This window comes from Callospermophilus lateralis, chromosome 11 (genome assembly GCF_048772815.1).
Source record: "Callospermophilus lateralis isolate mCalLat2 chromosome 11, mCalLat2.hap1, whole genome shotgun sequence".
In the NCBI taxonomy this organism is placed as follows: domain Eukaryota; kingdom Metazoa; phylum Chordata; class Mammalia; order Rodentia; family Sciuridae; genus Callospermophilus; species Callospermophilus lateralis.
This window is the reverse complement of record NC_135315.1, coordinates 44,246,755-44,274,579: the sequence shown is the minus strand read 5'-3', so window position 1 is coordinate 44,274,579 and position 27,825 is coordinate 44,246,755. Positions and strand designations below refer to the sequence as shown.

The window sequence follows — 27,825 nt, the reverse complement described above, 5'->3', positions numbered from 1 at the left end:
CCCCAACCCCAGTACAGGGACTTAAACCCAAGAGTGCTCTACCACTGAGCTATACCCCCAGCCCTTTTTATTTTGAGACAGGGTTTCCCTAAGTTGCCTAGATTGGCCTTAAACTTCTGCTCCTCCTGCCTCAGCCTTCCAAAGCTCTGGGATTACAAGTGTGTACCACTGTTCGGGGCAGCAGTGGGGCATTCTTAAGAAACACCCCATTGCCAACACATTCCAAAGCTCAGAGAACAACAGTGTGTGGAAAAACACAGGCATCCAGGCCTGAGAAAGAGGTTTGGACCCATTTTCTACTTCTGATGATCACTGTAGTTCTGCTTGCTGTCACTACTGGAGAAGGCTGAGAGACGAGCACACAGCATTGCTCTGTACTGTTTGCAACTTCTGAATCTATAGTTATTTGAAAATATAAAGCTGTTTTGGTTGCTTGTTTTTTGAGATGCGAGTCTTGCTACGTTGCCCAAGCTGGCCTGGAATTCCTGGGTTGAAGGGATCCTCCTGCCTTAGCCTCCTGAGCCATTAGAAATAGGTGTGCAACACCATAACCAGCAACATAAAGCTTTTTTAACAAATAGTTCCAAAGAGCTGGATCCTGCATGTGAAGAAATTTTAGTAATATCTTAATCTATTTATTCTGCTTGTAGTTTCCTCTTTTTTCAATGTATGCATTAAAGCAATACATGAAAAAAAAATTATGCCTGAATAGGTCTAAGGATTTATTTGGTATTAAATATAGACCCCAAGTGATATAATAGAATGACTTCCTGGTATTCCAACCAACTCATCTTGATGAGTCTTCACAGGTCATGCTTGATAAGGTCCCAGAACACTCCAAAAGTCACAAACCAGACAGGGCTGGTGTCCCAACCCCACCTACAGGTGACTGCTCTGCCCTGCCTCTGCCCACTAACAGTGCTCATCTGCAGTGTGGAGAGGTCATTCAGTCCTGTCACCACAACATGGAGGCCCTCTTCCAGCATTTTTAGTGTGAGCTGAAGAAAGGGGGCACAAACTGCTCAAATTTCTTTTTCTTACTTTCCCCCCCTCCTGCCTATAGCTGTTTCATGAATGTGCTCCTATTTATATGGTAGGTGCTGGAATTTCAGCTCAAACTGGTGTCTTCCTTTGCACTATGCAGCTCCCCAAAGGGTTGATCCTTGGCTTAAAGAATACACTAAGTCATTTAGCAGTAGCATTCAGGCTGGATTTCTGAGTGTGTGAATTCTGTCCAAAAGCTGCAGATGTTTAAGCTATTTCCTCCTGGAGTTTGATGGAATAATAAAAGGTTACTGTTGTCACAGTAAGGAGGTCTGCAGCTGGTCCCATTTCCTTTCATTACTATCCAATGTAAACAGATTAAATCTAACTGCTTGGATCACCAAAAGGGTACATTTTTAAACCAGAGATTCCTGATTTCTTCTTTTTCAGTACCCTTGGTTCCCTTTCATATGTCATTTTTTATCACTGGGAATATCTTGGCAACAAATTGTTCATGCCTCCTTTAAAGTGAATACTGCTTTGCAAGTTCACCTTCTCTTCCCAACAGCCAAGCTTAGCTGCAGTACTGAGCAGGGAGTGACCCTTACCTTGAGGGCCAGCTGCCTACCGATTGCAGCAAGGGAATAACTTGGGTCACTCAGGGCAACCAGGAGGGGTTTTCCACACAACCACCTCTGGCTGGTTCTCAGCTGACATCCTGTGGAATCCCTCCCCAACATCCCACAGGTGTCCTGCTCTTTCTGTGCACCCAACTCTGGAAGCCCACAGGCTTTTGAGAAGAGGGAGGTCCTGGGGCTCCACCTAACCTGCCAGAGACAAAGACAAGTGCTGGTGAGGCATGGGAGGCTGGGGATGACATGTGAGGAGGCATTAGTCACTAGTGTCAACGTTTTATTACTAATGAGGAACAGTCCAGGAATTACTGGTGGACCATCTAGACTAGGAGTTTTCCATTTAGTTTAGTTTTTCTTTTCTTTTCTTTTTTCTTTTTAAAACAGACATAAAACCCCAGGATCAAAAGAAATTTTACCTAGAATTCCACAGTACAATGTGACTAAGAATAGAATTCCTCTGGCTACAGACCCAGGTCTCTACTCTCTCCCAATTCCCCACCATTACATGTGACAGGATATCAAGGAATAGAGTTTGAAAACTATTAGCTATCTCTAAAGATAAAGAAAGCAGGAAAGTCTAGAGACAGTAAGTAAACTATCTAAGGTCATGGTCAGTTAATGGCAGACCAGGGTCCAGCACCCCCTCTACCACATGGCTCTGCCTTACACCATGTATTTGTCAGATGTCAGAGTTCTGTACCTTAGAATGGGTAGGTCTTAGTCTTACAAAAACTTCAAGCTTTTATAATATGCAAACAAGTTCCAAGAGACAGAAAAATCTTATTTTACCAGGCAAAACTGATTTCCTAGATAATGGAAAAATCTATCATAATCCAGCATAATAATATCTAGAGATGACCAGCTAAAGGGAAATCTTCTCACGGCAGCATGAAAAGCATCTGAGTGCTTGCCTGCACAATTCTGAACATGATAATGGCTGCAACTAGTACTGAGGAGACACCAGGGCCCTGCAAATGGCACGAGTGCACAAGGCATGTTCTTAGGATACAGGTGGCCAAATGAGGAAGAAGGAGACCCCTCCACCCTGAGTCCTGGCTCTCACAATGTGGGAACTGCATTTCTTTAGATAGAAGAATTTTTTTTCCTCCCACACTAGCCAATCATATGATGGTTTTAAATCAATCACGCCTATTCCCACTTATCTTTGGGATACAGCCTCAAGATATCTCTTCAGTGTTGTTCATTCACTTGTATCTATGAGCTTTCTATGTTCTTCTTTTTAATGAGATATGAAGGTATTTAAAAACAAAACAAAACAAAACAAAACAACCTTTTGGAAAAAAATTCTAGTTTCTGACTTCTAGACATGACTTTCAGTCTTAGCTCTTCTTTTTCTAAACTATGTGACCTTGGACAAGTCACTAGACTCTTTGTGCTACAGTTTCATCACCTATAAAAAAAGAGGCAGGCACTGTGAAGGCAAAATGAAATACGGCCTGAAAAAGATTTTTTAATTACAAAGCACCACAAAATGTGAGGTGTCCATGTAATCACAATTATTTAATCAGTGGACCAGACACATTTTACTGCTCCATGTATTCCACTTTCTTGGCTCCTGCCAGGACTGCACACCTACCCTCACCATGCTAGGAACACAGGGCCAGCAGCAAAGCATGTGGCTATGGGTTTCCCAAAGCTGGTCAGCCTCCCTTTTGGTGGTGCCTGGAGTAAAACATAATCCTCCAGCAGCCAAGTGTAGAAAATTAAAAAGAAGGATCATTTATCCAGAAAGGAAATGTTCTGATTTATTGCTCTAAGTTCTCGTCATAAAATGGCAGGGAAACAAAAACACCATTCTGTAGGATGAAGGGAGGGGAAATTTAGAGTTGGACAGAAAAATCAGAAGGAAATTAAAGTTCTAGTGTGCTTAGAAAAGTAACACTCCAAAGATGCCAGTGGTCACCTTGATATTTCCAGGACTCCCCAATGGCTTCCAGACCTAAAGTGATCAGCTTATGCTGCATGGAGGCCTCTCTCAGCCCAGGGTGCTGCTAACTACCCCCAGGATCTTTCAGCCTCTCACATCATCACAGTACCACATTAGAGTGCATCGGAAAGGGACGATGACAAGTTCAGGAGATGATGAATGGGGCAGAGTACAATCGTACCCTGCTGCATGGTCTGATTAAGCTTGTGAGCCTTGCTGAATGCTGGAGGTGAGGTTCTTTGGGAGCAAAGAGCAAGGGTGGGAAGGGCTGCTTTTTCTGTTTTCTGAATACATTTCCAGATAAAGGCCCTCTATAAAGACCACCACTACTATCATCTCTGAATGTGGGTAACAGTCAAAGGATCATACATGAAGCTAGCCAATTCATTCTCAGACAGGAAGACTGGGTAAGTTACACATGGTAACGCAAAGCAGACTTACTTGATCTAACTCTCCCTTCTCGATTGCCAGCTCCTCCATCTCTGGTGCTGACTCATCTTCCAGGAAGGGGTTGGTAGATGGTGGTGGAGACTCGAGCTTTTTCTATTAACAAGACACGAGACAGTTATCTTCTAAACATGTCCAATAGACTTCCCACCAGTCTTCTGCTTTTTCCAAGTCTCCCTGATAGCTACGTTAGGATCACAGTCTTACTTCCAGGCCTTCACGTCTTTTCATCTTCTAGAAACATTACTGTTCACCTTAATCTGATTCTAATCTAGCTAAAATTCTTATTCATCCTTCAGTCCTCAACTTAGAAGTCTCCTCTTCTGGGAGACTTTTTCTGTCAAGTTTGGGTTAGATGTCCCTGGCATGTGTTCCCATCCCATCCTGTACATCCTCTCCCCGGGTTATTTATTAAAATACTACAATTGCTCGTTTGTCTTCTGGCACTAGATGCCAACATGGAGAGATCGTATCTGTCTACCCCGCCGCCATCCTATCTTTGATGTCTGGCATGTAAAAGGTGCTCAAAAAATAAAAATGAATCCAAATGCCAGATGGATTTGAATTCAAGAACAAACTACGAAGTTGGGGCTGGGATTGTGGCTCAGTGGTAGAACACTCGCCTAGCACAGGTGGGATCTGGGTTCGATCCTCAGCACCACATAAAAAATAAAGGCATTGTGTTGTGTCCATCTACACCTAAAAAATAAATATTAAAAAAATTTAATCTCGTCTGTTCTACATTACAGAAAGAAGTCCTTCCCAAATAAGTCCCATTACAACCACGACAGAAATCGCCTTCAGAAAAACTATTTCCCAGCTCCTGAACAGGATCACTATTTCAAAATATAACACTGAGCAGGACCATGGGCTAATGGGAAAGCCGGGGGCAGGAGACATGGGTTTTTGTTCCAATTTTGCTATGTTGGCAAAATCACCTAGCCACAGGAGCTTCCTCTGCTGAATGAGGACATAGTCACAGGACTGTTTGAAGGATCAAATGTAACAAAGTGTGTGAAACCCTAGAAGAACCACATGACATATACAAGGGTCACTGATGATGCTAATTCCAGTGCAACTATAGAATCAAGACAGCTCTTTTGAATTTTTTTTTTTTTTTTTTTACAATTTTGACCTACAGATGTTGTTTATGCTTTGGTGCTGGGGAGTTTTAGCAGACAAGAAGCCAAATGGACAATCAGGACAAAAGGGATTGGTTGGCACAGGGATGAGGTGGTGGGTCAAGGGATGGCATCCTTGAGACAAGAAGCTAAGGGGAGAGGGAGTTTCTGAATGTACTTGTGTCACTTTAACGAATACCAGTGGAGCAAACTGAACTAATTCCTATGCCAAGAGGGACAGCAGATGGATGATGTGGTGACTTACTGTCAAGCTTATAATTATCACCTGAAGGTGATAATTTTTGTTACAAACAAAAAACAAAAACAAGTCTAAACACACACAAAAAGAACTGCATCAGTATTTGCTTTGGGCTTTAAGATAATTCTGCTACACTCATTTAAATGACTTAGTTGTCAAAAACACTTGGAGATGCTATTATGTAGAGAAACAATAGCCCTCACATAAGAAGAAAGCCTTGGGCAAGGGTTGTGGCTCAGAAGTAGAGTGCTCACCCAGTATGTTATGAGGCACTGGGTTCGATCCTCAGCACCACATAAAAATAAAATAAAAATACTGTGTCCACCAATAAGTAAAAAATAAATATTAAAAAAAGAAGAAGAAAGCCTTGTGATGACTGCATTAGCTCAAGGCAATCACTAGTAAGACAATAATTTTTGCAGTATCGTGGTGAGACACAGTATGATCCAACTAAGCAAGCATTTCATGTTTGTATCCTCTGAACTTTGGCTTCTTTACCTGAGATATGGGAGGGGGGATCTGCATAAATAAAGTTTACTTTAGAAAGCAATATTTTTTATAAGCTTTAGCTGTCATTTCAAAACTGGTATTTTAAGGAGAGAGGACTAGAGATAAAGGGAATCTACCATGTCTAAGCTTCAACAATAATAAAAAATTAATTAAGCCAGGCATGATGGCATGCACCTATATAGTCCCTGCTACTCATGAGGCTGAGGCAGGAGGATCACTTAGCTCAGAAATTGAAGACATGACTGGATAATATAGTAAGACCCATCAAAAAAAATTAAATTAGTTAATAGCATTAAATTCCTGATTTCCTGGCTTAATTTTGGGATCCTACTATTGAACTAAGGCACTATAATTCTGAATTTTTTGATGCTCTGTAGATGTGGAAAGACATACTGTTAGCTAAAATTAAAGCTTTGATCAACCATTCAGTGATAGAAACAGAGTTTTGAATTCTTGACTGTTCCTCATCTATTGCTAATTCACTAGGGCTGATAACATCTCACAATTATATACAGGTGGGCCGAGTTTTTTTTTTCCCCCTGAGAATTGAACTCAGGAGTGCTGAGCTACATCCTCAATCTTTTTTTTTGGCTGGGGGCATACTGGGATTGAACTCAGGGGCATTTGACCACTGAGCCACATCCCGAGCCCTATTTTGTATTTTATTTAGAGACAGGATCTCACTGAGTTGCTTAGCATCTCTCTTTTGAGGCTGACTTTGAACTTGCAATCCTCCTGTCTCAGCCTCCTGAGCCACTGGGATTACAGGCATATGCCATGGTGCCTGGCATATTCCCAGTCATTTTCATCTTTATTTTTTAAATTTTGAGACAGGGTCTACGTTGCTCAGGTTGGATTCTAAATAATAATCTTCCTGCCTCAGCCTCTCAAGTTGCTGGGATTATAGGTGTGTGCCACTGTGCCCAGCCATGTGGGCCTCAGTTAAAAAACACAATGTGTTACTGAAAATCATGATGAAATTGGAAGTCAGGGAAATAAGCTGGGGTGTTCCTGGGCTCTTTTGGTGGAAAGAGTCAAGTGAATGGATAAAAGCAGAAAGGGGCAAAACAAAAAGGCAGCACTTATCAAGCAGAGCAACGTCTTAGATAGTATAAGCACAGACTACTTATCTTTCCTGGACCAGAGGTTCCCCAAAGCTTCTTTCCTACTTCTACAGCCTGTCTCTATTAATGTAACAATGAATGGAGTGATGAGGGAGTCACAGACACCAGGTGCCCCTGGCCCATTTAGGTCACACACATTCCAAGTGGGGACCAAGTCAGTGTAAGAAAAATGCTTTGTTCCTTCATATCATCTACTCAACAATGAAGTACTGGGTACTTAGGGGAAAGCAATGAGGAAGATAGACCTACTCTGTTCTCATGGAGTTCAGAGTCTGCTGGGAAAAACAGGCTTTAATCAAATACCCACACAATCATGTAATAAGACCTTTGAAAGAGAAATGTAAGTTGCAACTAAAGTATGAAGCAGAGGAGATCACAGGAAATTCCCGAAGGAAATGATATTTGAGCCAGAACTGATGGATGCCCCAGAATTAAATATGTGAGGTGGATTAGAAGAATGGGGTAGGGAAGAGCTTTTGGGGCAGAGGAAATAGCATTTTTGTCATTTGTTCAAAAATCATATGCTGAGCATCTACTCTATTCCAGGCATCCTTCCTTGCACCAGGGATGCAACAGAAAAAAGAAAGGCAAAGAAGCGAGGCACTGTGATGCAAATAAAGTTTAGGAACTAGGATGGGCTGGGAGTGAGTATGGGGAAGTCTTCTTTATACAGAGTGATCAAATAAGGCCCCTTTTGGGAGGTAATAGTAGAGCAGAGATGTAAATAAGGAGAAGGAGCTAATCAGACAAAAATTGAGAATGAATATTCCCAGCAGAGGGATCTGGTGCAAAGGCTGGACAGAGCTAGTGAGTCTGAAGGATAGAGGATGACACTGGGCATGAGGTAAGAGAAGTAGCAGGAGCCCAATCATATAGCCTTTAGTCGGCCATCAGGTTTTCTTCTTATTGCAAGTAAGCATTCATTGGGGGTTTTACACAGTGAAATGACAAGATCTCTCTCTCTCTTTTTTTTTTTTTTTTTTTTTAAAGTAGATACTGGATCATGTTCTGTTGCCCAGGTTGCCTGGCCTTGAACTCAAACTTGAACTCCTGGGTTCAGATGATCCTCCTTCCTCAGTCTTCCAAGTTGCTGGGACTATAGCTGCATGCCTAACATAGACTTCTAAAGTATCATTCCACTGCCATGGAAAGACTGGACCACACTGGAAGCAAGAAGACCAGTTTGCAAGGCTGCTGCAGTATTCCAGGCATGGGGACTGAGAGGGACTGCAGTAAGCTGGTGACGTGGATTGAGAAAAGTCTCCAGATTCAGAACACAGGAGAGAGTGAGCCAAGAGAAACTGCTGAGAGAGTGGAAGTGAGGGTGAGGGGAGTACAGGAACCAGGGACCATGCACTTTTTGGCCTGAGCCACTGCAAAGCTGGTGCTGCCAATAACTAAGATGGGGAACACTTGTGTAGTGCTGAGGGCACAGATGCTGGACCTGACAATCCTGAGCTCAAGTCCAGGCTACACCACTTGGAAGTACTACTGAACTTTTCAGTACTTTTAAAATTGTCTCAGTTCTCTTCTCTGCAACACAGAGGGACACTGACACCTGGCTCACAGAGCTGTCAGGAGGACTAAATGAGATAATGTACATTAGACATAAGAAAAGCAGTTTAATACACCATCTGGCACACAGGGGAAAGATCATAGGGGGAAGCTGAGTATGTGGAAGTTTTTATTAGCATTTAATAGGCATGAGCAGAAGGGCCAGGCCTCTTAAAGCAGCAACTTGCAGAAGGGAAAAAAAGTGAGAGTGCAGGCTGAAAGTCTTATAACTACCACAAGTGTCAGCCTGTCTCCACTGTCTCCCTCCCTGGGATCTCTCCAGGAAGTGAAAGCAACGGGCCTATGAATTCACAAGTGCAAAGGCACAATGGACTGTTCTTTTCCTCTTTAATCTACAAGAAGCCCTCAGTAACTGCAAACACATCACCCTGCTGGTAAATGGTATAACATCTGAGGTGCAGGTATAGCCTCCTGCTATTTGGAGGGCTATGCTACTGCTTAGATTAATTTGCTATGGCAAGAGACGGAGTCTTTGCAGATAGAAACCACTGGCACAACAGCCTTCTGTGCAAGAGTCCTGTTGTCAGAGCCAACCTGGTCACATTTCTCATTCCTGCTTTGCAGCTGTCATAGCCCATAGAAAATTACTAATTTGTATTTATATTTTAAATAACTCCAGCCCTGCTAGATGAAATCAAAAATTGGCCAAGAAATGGATGACTTTCCACTTTTAAAACAATTCATTCTTTTAGCTATGATGAGATTTGACTTGAAGTCTACACAGGAAGGTAAACCTCTTCATATAGCAAGTTAATTACCACTGATTAAATCACATGGGATTCCCAGCACCTCTAAAACAGTAAGGGCCACAAGACAGCCAAGCTGTCTCATTTACTGTTTAGAAGAGTCTGGCTTTAGTTAGGTGCATATCCATATCTGGATCTGTCTGCACAAATTCCTTTTTGAGGTCCTAGCCTCATCACATTATCAAAGAAGGAACTCTGAAATTTAAGACATATTTTCCCCCTTTCCCTGGAGGAGAAAGCTTTCAGTTACGAGATGAAAGTGTATTCTACAGTTTCTGCATTTCTCATTCCATAAATGCTTTACTCCAGCCCAATTCCTGATTTGTCTTTAAAGAGATAGCCGGAGGGCTTCAGTTGATAGCCAAGATCTGAAGCATAGGGCTACCCACACCTGGTGTTTACTATCCCAGGGACCACCCTTGCTACCACATGTTCAGACCTTATTTTGTGACAATTATTACAGGTTTCATTCTCCTACTAGACCATAAGCACCTGTCTACTGCAATTTTTCATCTTTTTCCAAGCCCCTGCACAAAGAGAGCTTGAAAAATATGTGTGATAAATACTGGTTAGAGGAGAAGCCCTCAATAAAATCCTCTTTAGAAACAAAGGCAACATTTTCTATTTTCTGTAAAAACAAAAAGCCTGTGTATGCTGTGTGTGCAGGCTTGTAAGGGAGACTCAGAAGTATATCCCAAACTATTAAATAGTGGATAACCCAGGGAAAATAGTAGAGAAGAAAGAGATCTTTCTTTTAAAATATTTTAGTCTTCTGAGATTGTAACAAGCAGATATTGCTTTTTGTTTTCTTGCTTTTTTTTTTTTTTTTGGTGGACATCTATTTAAAGAGGAAAAATTATTTACAACTCAACACATAATTTTTCTAAAACTCTTAGTATTTTAAAATTGAGGGGCTGGGGTTGTGGCTTAGCAAATAGAGTGCTCGCCTAGTGTGTGTGAGGGCACCACATAAAAATAAATAAATAAATAAAGTAAAGGTATGTGTACAACTACAATTAAAAATAAATATTAAAAAAAATAAAGTTGAACTGTAACTCATATAATAAAAAATTCACCATTTTAAAATGATTTACAATTCAATGGTTTTATATTTGTAAAGCTATGCAACTATCACTACTAATTCCAGAACATTTTTCATCCTCAAAAGAAACACATATCCATTGACTGTCAGTTCCCAATCCTGTCCCTTTGCCAATCTGTTCTGTCTCTATGGGTTTGCCTAATCTGGACATTTTGTATAAATATGTGACCTTTTATGTCTGGTTTCTTTACTAAGCATTGTGTTGCAAGGTTTATTAATCTTGTAATAAGTGGTCAGTACCTAATTTGTTTTATGGCTAAATAATATTCCATTGTATGCATTATACCACATTTTCTTTATCTATTTGTCCACTAATGGACTTTGGGTTGTTTTTACCTTTTGACTACTGGGATTAGTGCTGCTACAAACATTCATGTATGAAGTTTTTATATGAACAAATGTTTTCAGTTTTCTTGGGTATATACCTAGAAGTGAAAACTTGTAATTTAAAAAGAAATTTCAGGCTCCTTTGGCCCTTCTTTCCTTTCTTTGCTTCCTTTTGTGATGCGAGGAAAGAAACCCAGGACTTAATACGTGCTAGGCAGATGCTCCAACACTGAGCTAACACTCCAGCCCCTGCTGTCCCTTTTTTATCTGGCAGTTACTCCTGTATATTAAACATCAGTGAATGAAGACTGACCACTTCTGAATTTTAATAAATCCCCACTAGTATCAAGAGTCAGTGCTCGGAGAGACCAAGCTGCTGCATTTATGAGAACCTATAAGTAAGAATTCAGAAAGCAGTTTAACACAGGCTCCCTGAAACTTGGAAATGCTCATACACTTTGCTCATACTTATACTTCCATTAGTCTCAAAATAATCTCAACTGTGATAAAAAATTTGTCCACAAAAATGTTCATGTGGAATTATTTATAAAAGTAAAATAAGTGACTTAAGGCCTAAGAAGAAAAGAATGGTTAGGGAAATTATGGAATACCTACATTATGCAGTGATTGAGAAAAGACTTCAGGTATATAAATAAAAGTAGAATATAAAATTGTATTTGCATCTTATGTGCAAAAATTAATTCAAAATGAATCAAAGATCTAAACATAAGAGTTAAACCAGGCATGGTGGCACACACCTGTAATCCCAGCAACTTGGAAGGCTGAGGCAAGAGGACTGAAAGTTTAAGGCCAGCCTCAGTAATTTAGGGAGGCCCTAAGAAACTTAGCAGGACTGTGTATCAAAATAAAAAATAAAATGGACTGGGGATTTAGCTCTGTGATAGAGCACCCTTGGGAACTCCAGGACCATACAACCCTTAGAAGAAAACATCTGACTCTGGACAACAGTTTCTTGAATGTGACATCAAAACACAAGCAACAACAAAAAAAAAACTAAAATAAATTGACTTCACCAAAATTAAAAACTTTTATGTGTCAACAGATACTACCAAAAGGTTAAAAAACAAAAAAATAAAAAAACAAACTAGGGCTGGGGCTGTGGCTGTGGCTCAGCGGTAGCACACTTGCCTGGCATATGTGAGGCACTGGGTTTGATTTTCAGCACCATATATAAATAAATAAATAAAATAAAGGCCTATCCACAACTAAAAACAAAACAAAACAAAAAAACTATAAAATGGAAGAAAATATTTGCAAATTACATGTATATATCATAAAATATGTAAAGAACTACAGCTAATAAAACACAATCCAATTAAATTAATGGGTACTAAATTATAGTAAGGAATAATAAGTACTGATTGCTATTATAAGTAGGGTGATTATAGATAATAATAATGTACTATACATTTCAAAAAGGCTAAACTAAAGGATTTGAATATTTTCACTATAAGAAATATTTAAGAGGCAATAAATGTTTAAGGAGATATGTTTACCCTGATCTGAAGATTAGGCAAAATATACATGTTCTGAGGCATCACATGGTAGCCCCATAAATAAGCACAATTCTTATTTTTCATATGACAGTTAAAAATAAATTTGAATTTCAAAAATGGGTTAAGGACTTAAATTTTTTTTTTCTCTAAAAAAGATATACTAGCCATTGTGTTGGTGTATACTTGTAATCCCAGTTACCTGGGAGGCTGAGGCACAAGGATCACAAATTCGAAGCCAGCCTGGGCAACTCAATGAGACTCTGTCTCAAAATAAAAAAATAAAAAGAGCTGGGGATGTAGCTTAGTGGTAGAGCACTTGCCTAGTATGCACCACACCCTGGGTTCAATCCCCAAACTGTAAAAAAAGATACACACACACACACACACACTGACCACAAGTACATGAAAAGATGTTCAATGTGATTAGGCATTAGGGAAAAAGAAAATAGAAACCATAATGAGATACTACTTTACATTCATGAAGATGACTATAATTAAAGAAAAAAAAAAGGAAAAAGGAAGTGTTGGCAAGGATGTGGAGAAATTGGTACTCTTCTACATTGCTGATGGAAATTTAAAACAGTGTGGCCACTATGGAAAACAGTTTGACAGCTCCTTAAAAAGTTAAATATATGGTTACTATACAACCCAGCAATTTCTACTACTAGGCGTATTCTCACAAAACATGTGCACACAAAAATGCGTACACAAATATTCACAGCATTATTCTTCACAGTGGAAATAACCCAAATGTCCATAAACTGATGAAGAGATAAACAATATGTGGCCCATCCATGCAATGGAATGCATGGACAAATATATAAGGCATTAAAAGGAATGAAGTTCTGATACACGTTACAACACGCATGAGCCTTAGAAACACTGTCCTCACTGAAGGAAACCAGGTGCAAAGATCACATACTGTATGATTGTATTTATGTGAAATATCCAGAATAGGCATCCATAAAAGCAAAAACTAGAATAACAATTGTGTAGGGTTGGGGGAAAGAAGGAACTGTGACTGCTAAGAGGGATTTCCTTTGGAGGTAATTAAAATGTCCTGGAATTAAACAGCTGAAATAGTGGCATAGCCTGATGAATCTGCTAAAACTCACAGAATATCCAATTTTAAATAGTGAGTTTGGGGGTACAGCGATAGCCATCTGTAGTCTCAGCTACTCAGGAGGCTGAGATGGGAGGAACACTTGGGCACAGGAGTTTGGGGCTAGCCTGGGCAATACTATATGAGACCCTATCTGAATATTAAGAAGGTGGGTTTCTTTTTGTTTTTCTTCCAATATGGGATTGAACCCAGGTCACTCTGCCACTGAGCTTTTGCTTTTTTATTTTGAGACAGATTCTTACTAAGTTGCTGAGGCTTGCCTTGAACTTGCAATCCTCCTGCCTCAGACTCCTGAGTTGCTGGGAGTACAAATGTGTGCCAACATGCCTGGCAAAAGGTGAGTTTATCTGTGAAAAACTTTAGATGAATTACATTTCAATTTAAAAAATAAAAGCAGTAGAGAAAAACATACTTAAAAAATATAATTTCAACTAGGTCAAATGTATAAAAAAGAACATAAAATTCCTGTCTCTGACTGATGGGAAAATGGATGGCTTTTTATTTTCTCCTATAATTTTTGTTTTGCTTATAATTTCCAAATTTTCTATCTTGACCATGTATTACCATCTTCTCATTAACAAACAAATATGAACTTCCCCTAAGAATGTAATTCAAATGGAAGGATACATTTCTTTAGCATCAAGAAACCATTTGCGTCAGGCACAGTGGTGCATGCCTGTAATCCCACTGGCTCAGGTGGCTAAGGCAGGAGGATTGTGAGTTCAAAGCCAGCCTCAGCAAAACCAAGGAGCTGAGCAACTCAATGAGACCCTGTCTCTAAATAAAATACAAAACAGGGCTGGGGATGTGGCTCAGTGGTTGAGTGCCCCTGAGTTCAACCCCCAGTACCACCCACCCAGAAAAAGAAACCATTTGCAAAATGTTTTTGGACACTGAAGGGAGCTTATAAGGTAAGGGAACGCTATTTCCATGTGCCATGGCACTGGGGCAGAACTGGTAACCCTGCCTGTCAGTTCCTTCTAGAATTCCTAAAGCAGGGGTTAGGCTGCTGGAAGGCTGAGGTATTGGGGGAGGCACTCTGCACAAGCTTTCCTAAGTAAGTGCTCTTATGCTTTTAAACCACATGGTTGAAATTTGCAACTATAGCTTCTATATTTGTAATATAATTTTTGAAACTGGGCAAGTGTACATGTATATTGAAATGACCCCTATAAGCCAAAGGAGAATTCTATTTGGAAAGGCAATTTATGCACAGGCCAAGAGAAAGGGAAATCCAGCTGTATAAAATGGGAATTTTTTTATTTTATTAAAAAAAAAACCTCCCAAATTCAGTTATAAAAATCTAACCCCATCTACTCTGCTTTTAAGCAGAAAGTTGAATATAATTTGTTCACCTTCAATCTAATTGAGTCACTAAAAATGCACATGGATATGGTTATACCACATTCAGACATTTACTTTTAATTTCAAGGCATTTAGATTTACAGACTATCTTGAATCCCTCCTAAAGGATCAGAAGTTGAGGCAACTGGAAGAAGCACTGGCAGCTCCCTTGTTCCAATAATAGCTGCAGCATAGGATATGATCAAGCTCGACGGGGCCAGTACAAGAAAGACAGAGTAAGCCCTGTACTCAAAGCTCTTCTAGTCTTTAACATTGTCATCAAATGTCAAAGTCACAGCTCTAAAAAAATAGCAAAAGATGTATCCTGCTGGTCAGTAGGGAGGAGCTGGGCTGTGGCAGGTCTTTCTGCTGAGTCTGACACACTCTCAAGCCCATTCTCATTATCTTACTGTCAAAGTCACCAAGGGTTTAAAGGTTTTGAATGAAACAGGGAAGAGGGTAATGGAGGTACTGGCAGGGTGTGGCATGGCCAAGGGAAGAAGCAGCAAGGCAGAATCTCTGGCCAAGATTCTTGGCTGACTTACTACCTGCTCCTTGAACACTTTCCAAAGAATTTACTAACTTTCGTTGAAATGTGGCATATATTAAGGGGTATCAAGATATACCACCATGGTTCATTTCAAAGTTTATTCCAATATCCTGAAAAAAATCTGGTAGCCAAGAAGGATTTCAAGAGTCTACAATGGGTCGGGTACTGTGGCACATGCCTGTAATTCCAGCAATTCAGGAGAGGCTGAGGCAGGAGGATAATTTCAAAGCCAGCCTCAGCAACTTAGTGAGGCTATAAGCAACTTAGTGAGACCTTCAAAATAAAATATAAAAAGGGCTGGGATGTGGCTCAGTGGTTAAGCATCCCTGGGTTCAATCCCCAATATTAAAAAAAAAAAAAGCAGCAAGAGTCCACTATGGAAGCAACCAACCAGCACAGGGAGGAGGCAAGGGACCAGGGAGTATCAAGTTTTTTAGGCAGAGTGCCAAGCAGCTAAACTGGGAGTTTAGGGTGTCCTCTTTCTTCCCTGAGCTTTCTGTAGGGAGCAGGGTCAGTAGCCATGACTTTTACCAGGCCCCTGCCACTGAGGATTGAAGAACACAGATGGAGAAGATATGGCCCAGTTGGCCCAGAGCAAGGTAATGGCAGGGACCAGGCTCAGTGTGAATATCACTTACAGTAAGAACTTTTACATCTCCCAGCAGCCAAGCAACAGTAAGTCAATTCTTGGAGAACTGGATTGCCTAGTTGAAAAGGCCGAAGGAAATTCTGCTTCCTTTCTAGAAACTCATTTTTTTTTTTAATTTTAAATATTTATTTTTTAGTTCTCGGCGGACACAACATCTTTGTTTGTATGTGGTGCTGAAGATCGAACCCGGGCCACACGCATGCCAGGCAAGCGCGCTACCGCTTGAGCCACATCCCCAGCCCTAGAAACTCATTTTTAAGGGGAAAAAAAAAATCTTTGAATGCTGTAGAGCACCTACTATCAGGACTTGGAATGGTTGCTGGATCATGGTAACTAGGACAAAAAAAAAAAAAAAAAATGGTTCAGGGGAAGAAGTTGAGTTTCTTTATAAGTCAAATGATTCAGAGAAATGTGTGAAGAAGACAGCTGTTCATGTAGATAATAAACAAAGAACTCATGGTATTGAGTAGGATTTTCTTGCCAAGGATTTATAACCTGAAACTCCCTTAAAAACCTCATGGGAGAGGAAAGCAACACCTGAACAACTGGGAAGGGAAATTTACAAACTAGTTCTTCAAGAAAGTTTCAAACACAGAAGACCAAAAAAGGAAAGAACTAAGGGGAAAAGTTCAAGTGTTCCTAGTAGATCATGGCCAGTGCCCCTGGGCACAGCAGTTGCCAGGAGATGAAATGGCTCCAGTCCAGGAGCTTTGTCCTGGCTGAGTATGAGAAACAAGCACCTCCAGCCCTGCCCCCTTGAGAGAGAACATGGCTGACAATCAGCCAACTGCTACTTTGATAGTGCTATACCTGTGTTATACAAAAAAAGCATTGTTTTTGCAAACTGAAGCAGAGCTCCTGTCAGTTTTTCCTACTCAGTTTCTCTGCCTGGTTACCCTGCTCACCAAGCCTTGGCTTGTCTAGAAGAGATCTCCCCTGTCATGTTACATACCACTTTTGACCTTTGGGGGATTTCCTTGAATAGGTGGGAACTATAGCATCTCCCAGGGAGACCCAAATTTATAGGCTATCCTGATCATGAAATATTGCAGGGCTATTGTTCCCAGGTGATCCTCTAAATGTAAAACAAAATCACCAGAAGCCTCCAGCCAACGGAGAAGAAGAATAACACACAACAATACACACACAACAATGTATTCAAGCATCTTAGTTAGAGCCTATTTCCTGTCTAGTTAGCTGAATTACTGGTGCACAGAGCCTATTCTTATGCTCTACCAGCTCTGCCCAGAGGCCATGGGAGCTCAGGGGCTTCTAGTGGCCGGTGTTTATACTCAATGCTTGAACCTCCCTGTCTTCAAGCAGCTCAATGTAGAGCTGAACTCAGCGCTGCCTAAGTTTCTGCTTGAATACTGTACAGAAACCTGGCTTGAGTAGGGCAGAGAAGGTGGTTAACATGGGGAAATCAGGCAGGTGCTAGGGCCAACCACATACTTCTCAGGAGAGATGCATGCACTTCCCTAAAGGGTGTCTCTGTTAGCTAATTCCTTCAGTGACTTGAATTTTCTTTGAAGACATTTTCACCTGTTTGTGAACTATTTTTTCTCTTGATACTAAAAAATAAGTCAATTTTGAACATAAGTTAGTATGAAGAAGAGTATTATATAACTTCTATTTATTAAGTATAGAAAGAATATTTTGCAGTTCCAGTTGTATTTTACTTCAACAAAGTCATGAGTGAGCCCAAGCAGATAGGGCCTTGTGGCCTTGCCACTCTTCAGTCTGGCACCCTGAGGACCAACCTCTGATTCACCTACTCTGAAGTAGGTCTTGCGGGACAAGGAGGGGAGTCCACTGAAGTCCCAGAATCTTAGGACTAAAAGGCTGAGAGCTAGAGAAGCTAATGGAGGTGAGGGGTGAATGAGTGAACAGGACACCAGCTCCAACTTCCTACCCTTGCTCTGCCTTTGATCAAAGCAGCTAAGTTTTTATGGTTTTGCATATGAGCTCATTGACCATGGATAAGAGACAAATGAGTATAGCATGTACCTCGTACAGTAGATGCAGCAGAGATTGGCTGCAGGTAAATACCCCTAGAACAGTGTGGGGTGCACAGTGGATGTTCAAAAAATATTAGCTATTATTGTGTTTGGATCCCACGTCAGATATTGTTGGAAGAATGGTTTGAAAATCACTGATCTGGCCCATTTTCCTCATTTAAAAAATTAAAGCAGACATGATGGTGTGCCTGTAGTCCCAGCTTCTTGGGATACTGAGGTGGAAGGATGGCTTGGGCCCAGGAGCCAAAGGATGAAAGTGAAGCCCAGCCACCCCAGCCATCCATGTTCCAGTCCAGCCTCCCTCAGGAAAGTCTTACCAGGGTTCCATCTGTCAGGGTGCAGCCGGAGAAGCGTTTTGCAAGAAACCCTTCAAAGTTAGTCGTTCTCTGAATAGCAAAAAGAAGTAATTTCACCTCAATTTCCTTAGCTCTGGCACGCATGATTTTGGCAAGTTCTGCCCTTCAAAATGAAGAGATAAGAATGTCAAACAAACTGATCGTTCAAGATTGAGGAGGTAAACAGCTTATATTCAGAAAAAATGTATATTATCATGTCAAACTGTGAGGTCTATTATCAACTTATTCTAATGACTGAGAAACAGATATTCAATAGTCCTTCACATTCCAATATATTTCTTGGATACCTAAAACTGTGGATAGTACTGGACCCAACATGTACTGTTTTTTCATATACTTACATATCTATGGTAAGGTTTAATTTACAAATTAGGCAGAGTAAGAGATTAACAACAACTCCTAATAAAACAGAACAATTATAATAATATGCTGTAAGAAAAGTTATTTAAAACTTCTGGATTATTTTTTTCCAGAATTTTCCATGGCAAGTAAAACCACAATTAGGGGGAGACTAGTATATGGACTCCTAAGAATTTTAAGGTGAAATTATGCACCAGTAAAAAAAGAGAAAACTCCAGGATTATGGATGATAATTTGTCTACATGGTGACTACTATGTTTAGATCTTTAACCCTCTCAATAACTTGCTAATAATACACATGGTACTTTGGCATTTGGCATTTTACTAAAATGCATATATACATTATTTAACAACTCATGAATTACTCAATTATAAATCTGTCTTCCAAAGAGCTCAATAATCATCTCTGCACATATAGCAGGGACCCATGAGATACTGGAACACCCATGTGAAAGGTGAACGTATATGTTTTGGTGGTTCCTGCCTGTGAAGCTTATGTGCAGCTTACTTGGGCATTCTGTTTTAGAATGTAGGTTATTAGGGAACAGTGACATGAGAGTTCTTAGTAAGTACTAAACTGTCATCCTCTTCCCATACAACTAAATGCCAAAATAAAAAATGAAGCGCCTCTGAGTTTATTTGAGAATGATGTATCTGTAGGACTTGAGCCAAAATTCTAACAATAAAAGCTTGGCAGAAGCCCTGCCATTAGCTGAGACAACAATGGCAGGTACTAACGCCCACAGAGACTTGTTGGCTTTAGTTCACTTCCAGTCTCATAAGGATTCATCTTTTACAGAATTAGTTTGCAAGTCTGCTGACTGTAGGTGAAAGAGAATTAATAAACAAATTTTCAAGGAATTCACCCTTTCTTTGCTAATTGGGATTTAGAAGGTGACAACCCCAATCAACCCTGAATCAATACTGTATTTTATTAAATACTATGGTCTGAATCTATGGTAGTAAAAATGTGTTTCTTAAAACAATAGCCAGACAGAATGTGCAACACTAAAAGTGAACCCTGTTTAAACTATGGCCAATGGATGAGGATGATGTATCAATGTAGGTTCCTCCATTGTAACAAACATACTACTCTGGTGGGGGATGTTGATAACAGGCAAAGTTACATGTGCAGAGAGGCAGGGAGTATATGGGAAATCTCTGTACTATGTGCCCAATTTTGCTGTGATTTTAAAATGGTTCCCAAAATGGTTAAAAAAGCCAATGTGACTTAAAACATTTTCCCCCTATAATGTGTTTAAAGCATCCATTTTGACTGTACTTTCTGTGATTTTAAGAAAAAAGACTACCATAAATTATACTAAGGTCACTGAGTTATGTTTAGATCTGGCTTTTTTCCCCTCTTATTAACCTATAGACAATGTAATTAGTACTGTTAGATGGGAATATATAGGTAATAAAACCAGTTACCACCCCTATTGTTGTATATGTACAAACAAAGAATAAGAAAGCTTGGTTCTAGTTTTACATTTGTCATGGACACACTGATCTAACCTTGCTGGGCTCTAATTCTTCAAAATAAAGGACTACGTAGTCTGGACTATACTCATGGGTAATGTAGAGAGAGCTTTAAAATGCTTAGAACACTCAGATGCCAATATTATTAATCATAGACTATAAACATTGTATTAGGGAAATTCATTCAACAAGTATTTCCTGAGTGACTGTCATATCCTTAAAGTAGATACTACTTCTGTCTCTATGGAACTATCTATCTAACAAGTCAGAAAATCTACATGATGATGAACATGTACACTGAAGGCTATTATACATAATACAGAAACAGAGGGAAATGTATAGGTAAACTTAGTTGATGAGTCCAGAGTTGGTAACAGCATACCTTCTGTATGCTGTTTGAGGCAAGCACTAGGCAACAGGAAAACTTGCAGCCAAGTTGGGAGCTAAGGGTTGCTATATCTGGTAGAGTCTGGAATCGGTACCCAATCCACAGGACAATATGAAACCAAAGTGGGAAACTGATTTTGAAAATTCAATTAGAAACAGCACCAGTCAAGAGCTGGAATATACCTTGTCACATGGCAGAATTCTACTGCAATCCTCTCAGTCATATACCATTCCCGTGGAAACATTCGGCCATATTTCTCTTCATAATCCACAAGCTGGCGTTTTACCCACGCGTAACGTCTATCAATTTTGTCTAGCCAGGCAACCTCATGAAGGGAAGAAACAAAAAACACTCCAGTGCTTAGATGTAGTATTGACAGTTTGAGGGAAAAAACCAAAAACATAGAACAAAGAGAATGACAGCCATTCTGTATTCCTCACCATTTGAAAGAATATATGCTACCATATTTACTTGGTCCAGAGCTTCTTAACCTGGAGTCTATAATTGGGCTTTAGGGTTTTGCAAATTTCCTGAAACTGTACATAAAGTTTTTTTGGGGGGGAAGGGTTGGGGCCTTGGGGAGGGTACCAGGGACTGAACTCAGGGGCACTCAACCACCGAGCCACATTCCCCAGCCCTATTTTGTATTTTAGAGACAGGGTGTCACTGAGTTGCTTAGCACCTTGCTTCTACTGAGGCTGGATTTGAACTCCTGATCCTCCTGCCTCAGCCTCCCTAGCCACTGGGAATACAGGCATGCACCACCGCCCCTGGTGTACATAAAGTTTTATACATTGGTGCACTTTTCTGGGAAGAAGATCTACAGCTTTTATTAATTTATCCAAATGGTTGGTGACCTCAAAAACGGTTAAGAACCACTGAACTATAAAGTCAGTCCCTAGGATTCAAGGTTCAACAGGTCATAGTACTAATAAAGTATCAATCAACACACTTGGCTGCATTCATTTTTCAATAAAATTCAAGTGTTAACTCTGACCTCATCTGGTCAATACTTACATCTTGATTTTCTTGAAAAAGTACTAGATACTCTGACAGATGTTGTTTAATAAACTTCTTAATGATTTCTTGCTTGATTTTGGGGTCCAAAATATTAGCAACCAGACATGCATCTCGCAGGACATTACTGGGTCCTCCTGGCCTCTGGCAAAACAAACAACACACAGCAATTCAAATACTAGAAACAATCATTAAATCTCATAATTTCTGACAGCTGCTACTTCTTGTTTCTCTCTTATTGTTATTACTCCCACTCCCTGGACATTGATTCTTTCTACAGTAGATAGATATTTTAGTTACTTGTTCCTCGATGAAAGAATCATTAAGCTAGTCTTGAAGTAGCCAACATAAAAACTATCCTGTGAATCAGCAATGAGATATTTTGGAAAACAGGGCCAGCAAGGATCACAGGAAATTTTAGTTTCTGAATACTCAAACTGAAAGGACCTAAAAAGTCAGAATGACAGCAGTCTCTGATGTCAGAGACTACTGAAGAGGCCTAAAAGTCATAATGACACCAGTGTCACTCCATATGTGCCACTTTTCCCTGCTTCCAACCTCTGGGATTCTTGTTGAAGTGTCATACTTTTGCCAAGCTGTGTGGTCATTTTAAAACTTAAAAACAGATTCCAAACCACCAGACTTATTTCACTGACAGTCTAATATATGCAGCCAAAGGTAAAAATGCTGTGATGTAGGTCCCTTGACCTGAAAACAACTGTGGAAGATCGGGAGGCAATAATGATACATTACAGTGGAAGGTCTAAGGCAATTTGGTCTCACCACCTTTTTGTATGGTGAATCACTGAATGAATGTGGTTGACTGTGGACCACAAAGAATACATGAAAACTACTCTTGGCTTGGTTAACCAGTCATGTAGCTCTGAGAAGTTATTCAACCTCATTTGAAAAATAATCGACTTAAATTAGGTGATCAGTAAGGTTCTTTCAGATCGTTATCATTTATTTTTGTCAATTCTGTCCATTCTATCCATCTCAACTGAAGTTCAAGTGTTTCAAAAGGGTCACATAAACTGCCTGAGACCTAAACTGTTAAAATGTGACCTGCTCCATAATTATTGTCTATTATGTGGCCTGTTGAACATACCAACTGCTCAACTCTAGCTTCCGGATGAAAGCTAGATAGAGAAGTCAAAAGGGCCAAAACCTGTAGGTTCACAGGTTCTATTTTTTTTTTCATTTTTAGAAAAATTGACTAGGTTACTTTGGACAAATTTTTTAACATCTTGATTTCATTTGCGAGATAAGAAGAATAGCACAAAGTCTTTAAGAAAAGTTGCTGGGCACGGTGGCACAGGCCTGAAATCCCAGTGACTCAGGAGTTTGAGGCAGAAGGATGGAAAGTTCAAGAATATCCCTGGCAACTTAGCAAGACCCCATCACAAAATAAAAAATTTAAAAGGCTGGGGATGTAGCTCAGTGGTAGAGGGTGCCCCTGGGTTCAATCCCTATTACCAAAGATAAAAAAGCTGTGTCAAACCCTATTTTAAAAATAGCTTTAAAAAAAAAAAACAAAAAAAACCTTTTAAGTCACTGAGCCAGAGAAAAGACAAATTGTTAAAGAAAATAATTTTATTCATTTGCTAGTATGATCTGGGGAAAAAAAAGATATAAAGTAGGTTGTGGTTAACTAATACAGATGGGCTTCTGAAACTTCTGAAGTTGGTATGTGGCAGCAGAGTGCTGGAAAGCAGACTGGCCTAGGAAGTCTAGTGCTCATAATCAGTGACTATCCTTAAAATCCTTTTTACCTCTATGACCTCTGTTTCCTTGTGTGGTCAATAGGAATAGTGGTGTTCCAACATTTACTCCCTCCTTGAATTACATCAGGTGACTAAGGAAGATGAGGTTCTCAAAGAAAAGTGCTCTACAAGTAAGTATCCAATTGTTAGCAGTTGGTCACAAACTATTAAAATTAGGAGCAGGTTTCCTATAGAAAGCAATTTACCAAAGCAAGGACAGTTACTCCCAGCCTACTTCCTAAGTTTCTTTTATGAAGCACAAAGAAAATATAATTAAGATATTTCCGGTTATTGAATTATAGAGCTGATCCAGGAAACACTCCTTGGCTCAGTAAGTGGATGTATATCCCCATCTCCACCCACAAAGCACAGCAAGGAATGCTGCTGGCCCATGTGCCCAGTTCATTTCTGCCTTAAACAAATTTCTTCCCCTCAGAATAGCTCAAATAAAAGCTTCTGAAGATTCTGCCCTCGCCGACACATGAAAAGCATTAACATGACATCTGCTACAATGTGAAGGATGGAACTAACAGCAGTTACCCCAGCACAGTGACAACCAAGTGAGGGAAAGCTTGTACAGGAGAAATGTAACCAATTGTTCACAAGTGAAATCTCGTGTTCTTCACAGACTCAACACTAACAGCTACACTACCAGTGAGCAATGTTGGGCATTAGTTTCAAAAAACAGGCTTATGATCATCAAAAGTGAGTCTTCTAACTATGTCACTCTGAGAGTTACATAAGCCCCTGGATATTCCTCTCAGTTGTCTTTTTACCAACCTGAAACCAATAAGTTATGTAACAGTTCTAAAAAACATCGCAGCTTGAAAATATTCTTTTAAAACACAACCATGAGAAAAAGGAATTTACAGACAGACAAGATAGGGTTCGACACACATTAAATTAAACCAAAACATATCCTCACTTTTTGACAACAGAAAGACATATCACTTAGGGATCTTTAAAATCAATGATGGTCTCATTACCTTAAACTTTCCATTAGACAAATTTGCTATTGCCCACAAACACTTTAGAATGATAAATAAATAATTTGTAGTGAGTATACTAGGGGAGGGTGATAACAATATCTAAAGATTGGAGGGAAAATGCAAAAGAATACCTTGGTACCCTGGGAAGGAAATGCCTCTTCGAAATCTGCCAGGATTTGCTGTCCTAGCTCCGTTTGCGCAGCCTTCACTCTGTGAGGGAGACAGAACGTATCATTGCATGCCATAATCTTCAAATACCAGTATGTAATTATGCACCAGTTCAGGGATCTGAACTGTTGAAGTCTTTAGAGATTCTCTAGAGAGGGCTATGTGTCTATAAAAGAAAAGTCACACATTAGTAACTGGTTTACAACCAGGACCAAGGCACCTGATTTATACTCAGGATGGATTTTCTATATTCCCACAGTTCTAAGTTACTCTTCACCTGTCATGAGATAGTATATGTTAATCTCTGCAACATTTCATTTGGTACTTATGCTTCAGAAACATGTAATGTAATAGTACTTGATTCAAACATAAATCCATTTTGCACTACTAGTATAGCTGCTTTCCCACTCCTCTAAAGTAAAAAGAAAAAGCCAAGTGATCAAATGTACTCAACAAGAGTGAAGACCAATGAATGAAGATTTATATTCAGGGACAGTGAACTGCAAGGAAAACCAGTTAGAAAGGGACAGCTGGAACTCGACAGTGGTTTGCATGTATAACAGAAGCTCAAGAGAAACTTGTCAGTTTGAATAAAGAGGAGAAAGGAGAACAGGGAGGATGAGATAGGAATTGTGCATCAGCATGCCTGCAATTGACCTGTCCTCCAGGATGCCCTCTTGCTGTCTGATGCTGGTGAGGCCTGCTTGCCCCATCCAGCCCCCACAGTGGAGCAAAGCTCTGAAGCCACTATTGCACTGCCCCTAGCCTGAGGCAAATTCTTTATCTTTGCTAAAAGCACCATAAAATAGCATGTTTCCTTTCTTGGTCTCCACCCTGTTACTTCTGGATTAACTTTATGAAGTTTCTAGAAATAGTGAGCAACTCAAAACCACAACTTCTTTGGCCACTAAGGAGTACTTATTTTTTTATTTTTATTTTTTCGAATGAGGGGCTAGGCATGACCCAAGACAGTCTGCTTTTTCTGTGGCAGAGTTATAATTATGCCTATTCCAAATACTTTCCAGAGTTTTCCCACTATCTTCAAAACTTTTCAAACCACTTGTATAGGCAGGTTTGCAGCCTTTTAAGTCAGTTTTCAAGTGGGCCACAAATGACCCAGATGGAACAGCCCTCCAGATTAGTCAGGGCTGCCCACCTAGAGGGGCCCAACAGATGATGGGAAACAGCTCTTGAGTGTGAACTATGATAGGAGAGAAAATAATGTGCTTTCATAAAACTGTATCACACAGCATCTTGTGACTGCTCAGAATGACCCAGCAGATGGCCTCCTATGGTGCCAGGTCACAAGACTGAGCTTCCAAAAGCTCAGGCCCCTCTGTTCCTACCATCTTCTTGGAAGTACACAGAGAGCACCCAGTTCTTTCCTAAGCCATGGGGACATTCCCGCAGGGGAAGTCCTACCTTGGCCAAATGTACTCATGGCTGTATTCTCAGGGTTACTGACCTCTTCAATGATACTGAATGGCACAGCTCTGACTCTATCACCCCCATCACTCCCAACCTCCATGTTCTTGCTGAACTTAACCCTCAGGTGGCTGAAAAGATAGGATCTATGATGGGACTAGGCACTGCTGGAGCACAGAAGACAAGGAATCACTAGACTTTGATTTGTAATGATCTCTAATCCTTGTTCAAAATTACCTCTTCAGACAAGTTAGACTTAGATATACATGAGCCACATGTAATCATAAGTCACTTCTTCTACATAAGCCACAATTAAGAACTGTTGTGATATAAGAGGGTGGAGACCTGTATGAGATGATTTTCAATGTCCTCTCCAGTACTGATTATTCTACGATACCTCTCTGATAGTTATACCTAGCAATGGAATTCATCTTTACAGATGGCTACAAGTTGGATGTATATATTTTTTGTTGTTGTTATGGTGGTGGTGCTGGGGATCAAACCCAAGGCTTTGTGCATGTGAGGCAAGCATTCTACCAACTGAGCCATATCTCCAGCCCTATAACTTTTTTTTAGTATGTAACGCTACAGGAATTTGTGTGTTGTCCTTGTGCAGGGGCCATGCTAATCTTCTCTGTATCATGATTTTAATATATGTAGTGCTGCTGAAGCGAACACTGGATATATAATTAATGCTGAGCAGAAGAAAAAGTTTCTGTCTAGAAGTGTTACCATCAATAGTTTTGTTTTTTTGTTTTTTGGTTTTTTTTTATATATACTGGGGACTGAACTCTCAGGGGCACTCAATCACTGAGTCACATCCCCAGCCTTATTTTTTATTTTATTTAGAGACAGGGTCTCACTGAGTTGCTTAGCTCCTTGGTTTTGCTGAGGCTGGCTTTGAACTCAGGATCCTCTTGCCTCAACCTCCCGAGCCGCTGCGATTACAGGCATGTGCCACCATGCCCAGCTTCAGTAGTTTTTGAAGCATCTACCAGTGACTCATATGAAAGAACAAATATTCTCTTGTAGACATTACTGATGGTACCTATAAACCCAAACAATGATCCCAAGCATTTTCATGGTGACATGTGAATTGTAGTCTTTATAATCAATTGCCTAAGGAAGATCCTAGAAATAAGTCAACACATTATTTGTATTCACTCCTTTAGATTCATTCCTCTTCTAACAATGAAAAGCAAATTCTTACTATAAAAAGATGGATCAATGGAGACTCATCAGCAGAGCAAATATCTGAGTTGAACTACCAAGATTTCCTAGTCATTCTTAGGAAAGTTAGCTTATAACTAATAGAGACTAGGATAAACAGACATTCCTTCTATCATCCAAATAAGCTCAGCTTGTTATGCTGTGGTAACACTAAGTTGATTACTTGTAGAAAATGAAAGATTCACTGAACTACCCGGAAAGGAAAATCAACCAGTGGCTTTCAGCATCCAACATGTCAAGTGATATGGGGATTGTTCAAATGTGCCCTCTCTTAAATGTCTGGTTAATTTTTCATAATGAGTGGTGGCAGAGGGACAAGAAATTATGATAATTATTTAGACATTTGTAGATGAAATAACCTTGACTTTCTTGTTATCTTGTGAGTGACAGTTCCAAAGAAAATACCCTCAACAGTTCCCAAAATAATGGAGTAACCTCCTGAATACAGCTGTGTTGAACAGAAAGATTAATTCTATTTGCTCTTTCCAATAAGAACTAGAAAGAATCTCAACCTGGGGCTGTGGTTGTAGCTCAGTGGTACTGCACTTGCCTACCATGACTGAGGCACTGGGTTAGATCCTCAGCACCACATAAAAATAAATTTATATATATATATATATATATATATATATATATATATATATATATATATTTTTTTTTTTTAATTAAAA

At 39.9% G+C, this 27,825-nt stretch overlaps 1 protein-coding gene and 1 non-coding gene across 2 annotated transcripts in view; both read right to left on the bottom strand.

Moving 5' to 3' along the window:
- The window catches only part of Vps53 (VPS53 subunit of GARP complex), a 151,799-nt gene that overhangs the window by 74,920 nt on the left and 49,054 nt on the right, over positions 1-27,825 (bottom strand). The window contains exons 8-12 of the mRNA XM_076869888.1: positions 24,463-24,541; positions 21,580-21,723; positions 20,745-20,887; positions 18,297-18,438; positions 4,009-4,110 (exon numbers count right to left, since the gene is read on the bottom strand). Of these exons, the coding sequence (XP_076726003.1) occupies positions 4,009-4,110; positions 18,297-18,438; positions 20,745-20,887; positions 21,580-21,723; positions 24,463-24,541 (610 nt within the window). The remainder of the gene's footprint in view (positions 1-4,008; positions 4,111-18,296; positions 18,439-20,744; positions 20,888-21,579; positions 21,724-24,462; positions 24,542-27,825) is intronic.
- On the bottom strand, positions 26,496-26,602 carry LOC143411047 (U6 spliceosomal RNA). Its single transcript, XR_013092774.1, has one exon. It is a non-coding gene; the product is annotated as a U6 spliceosomal RNA (small nuclear RNA).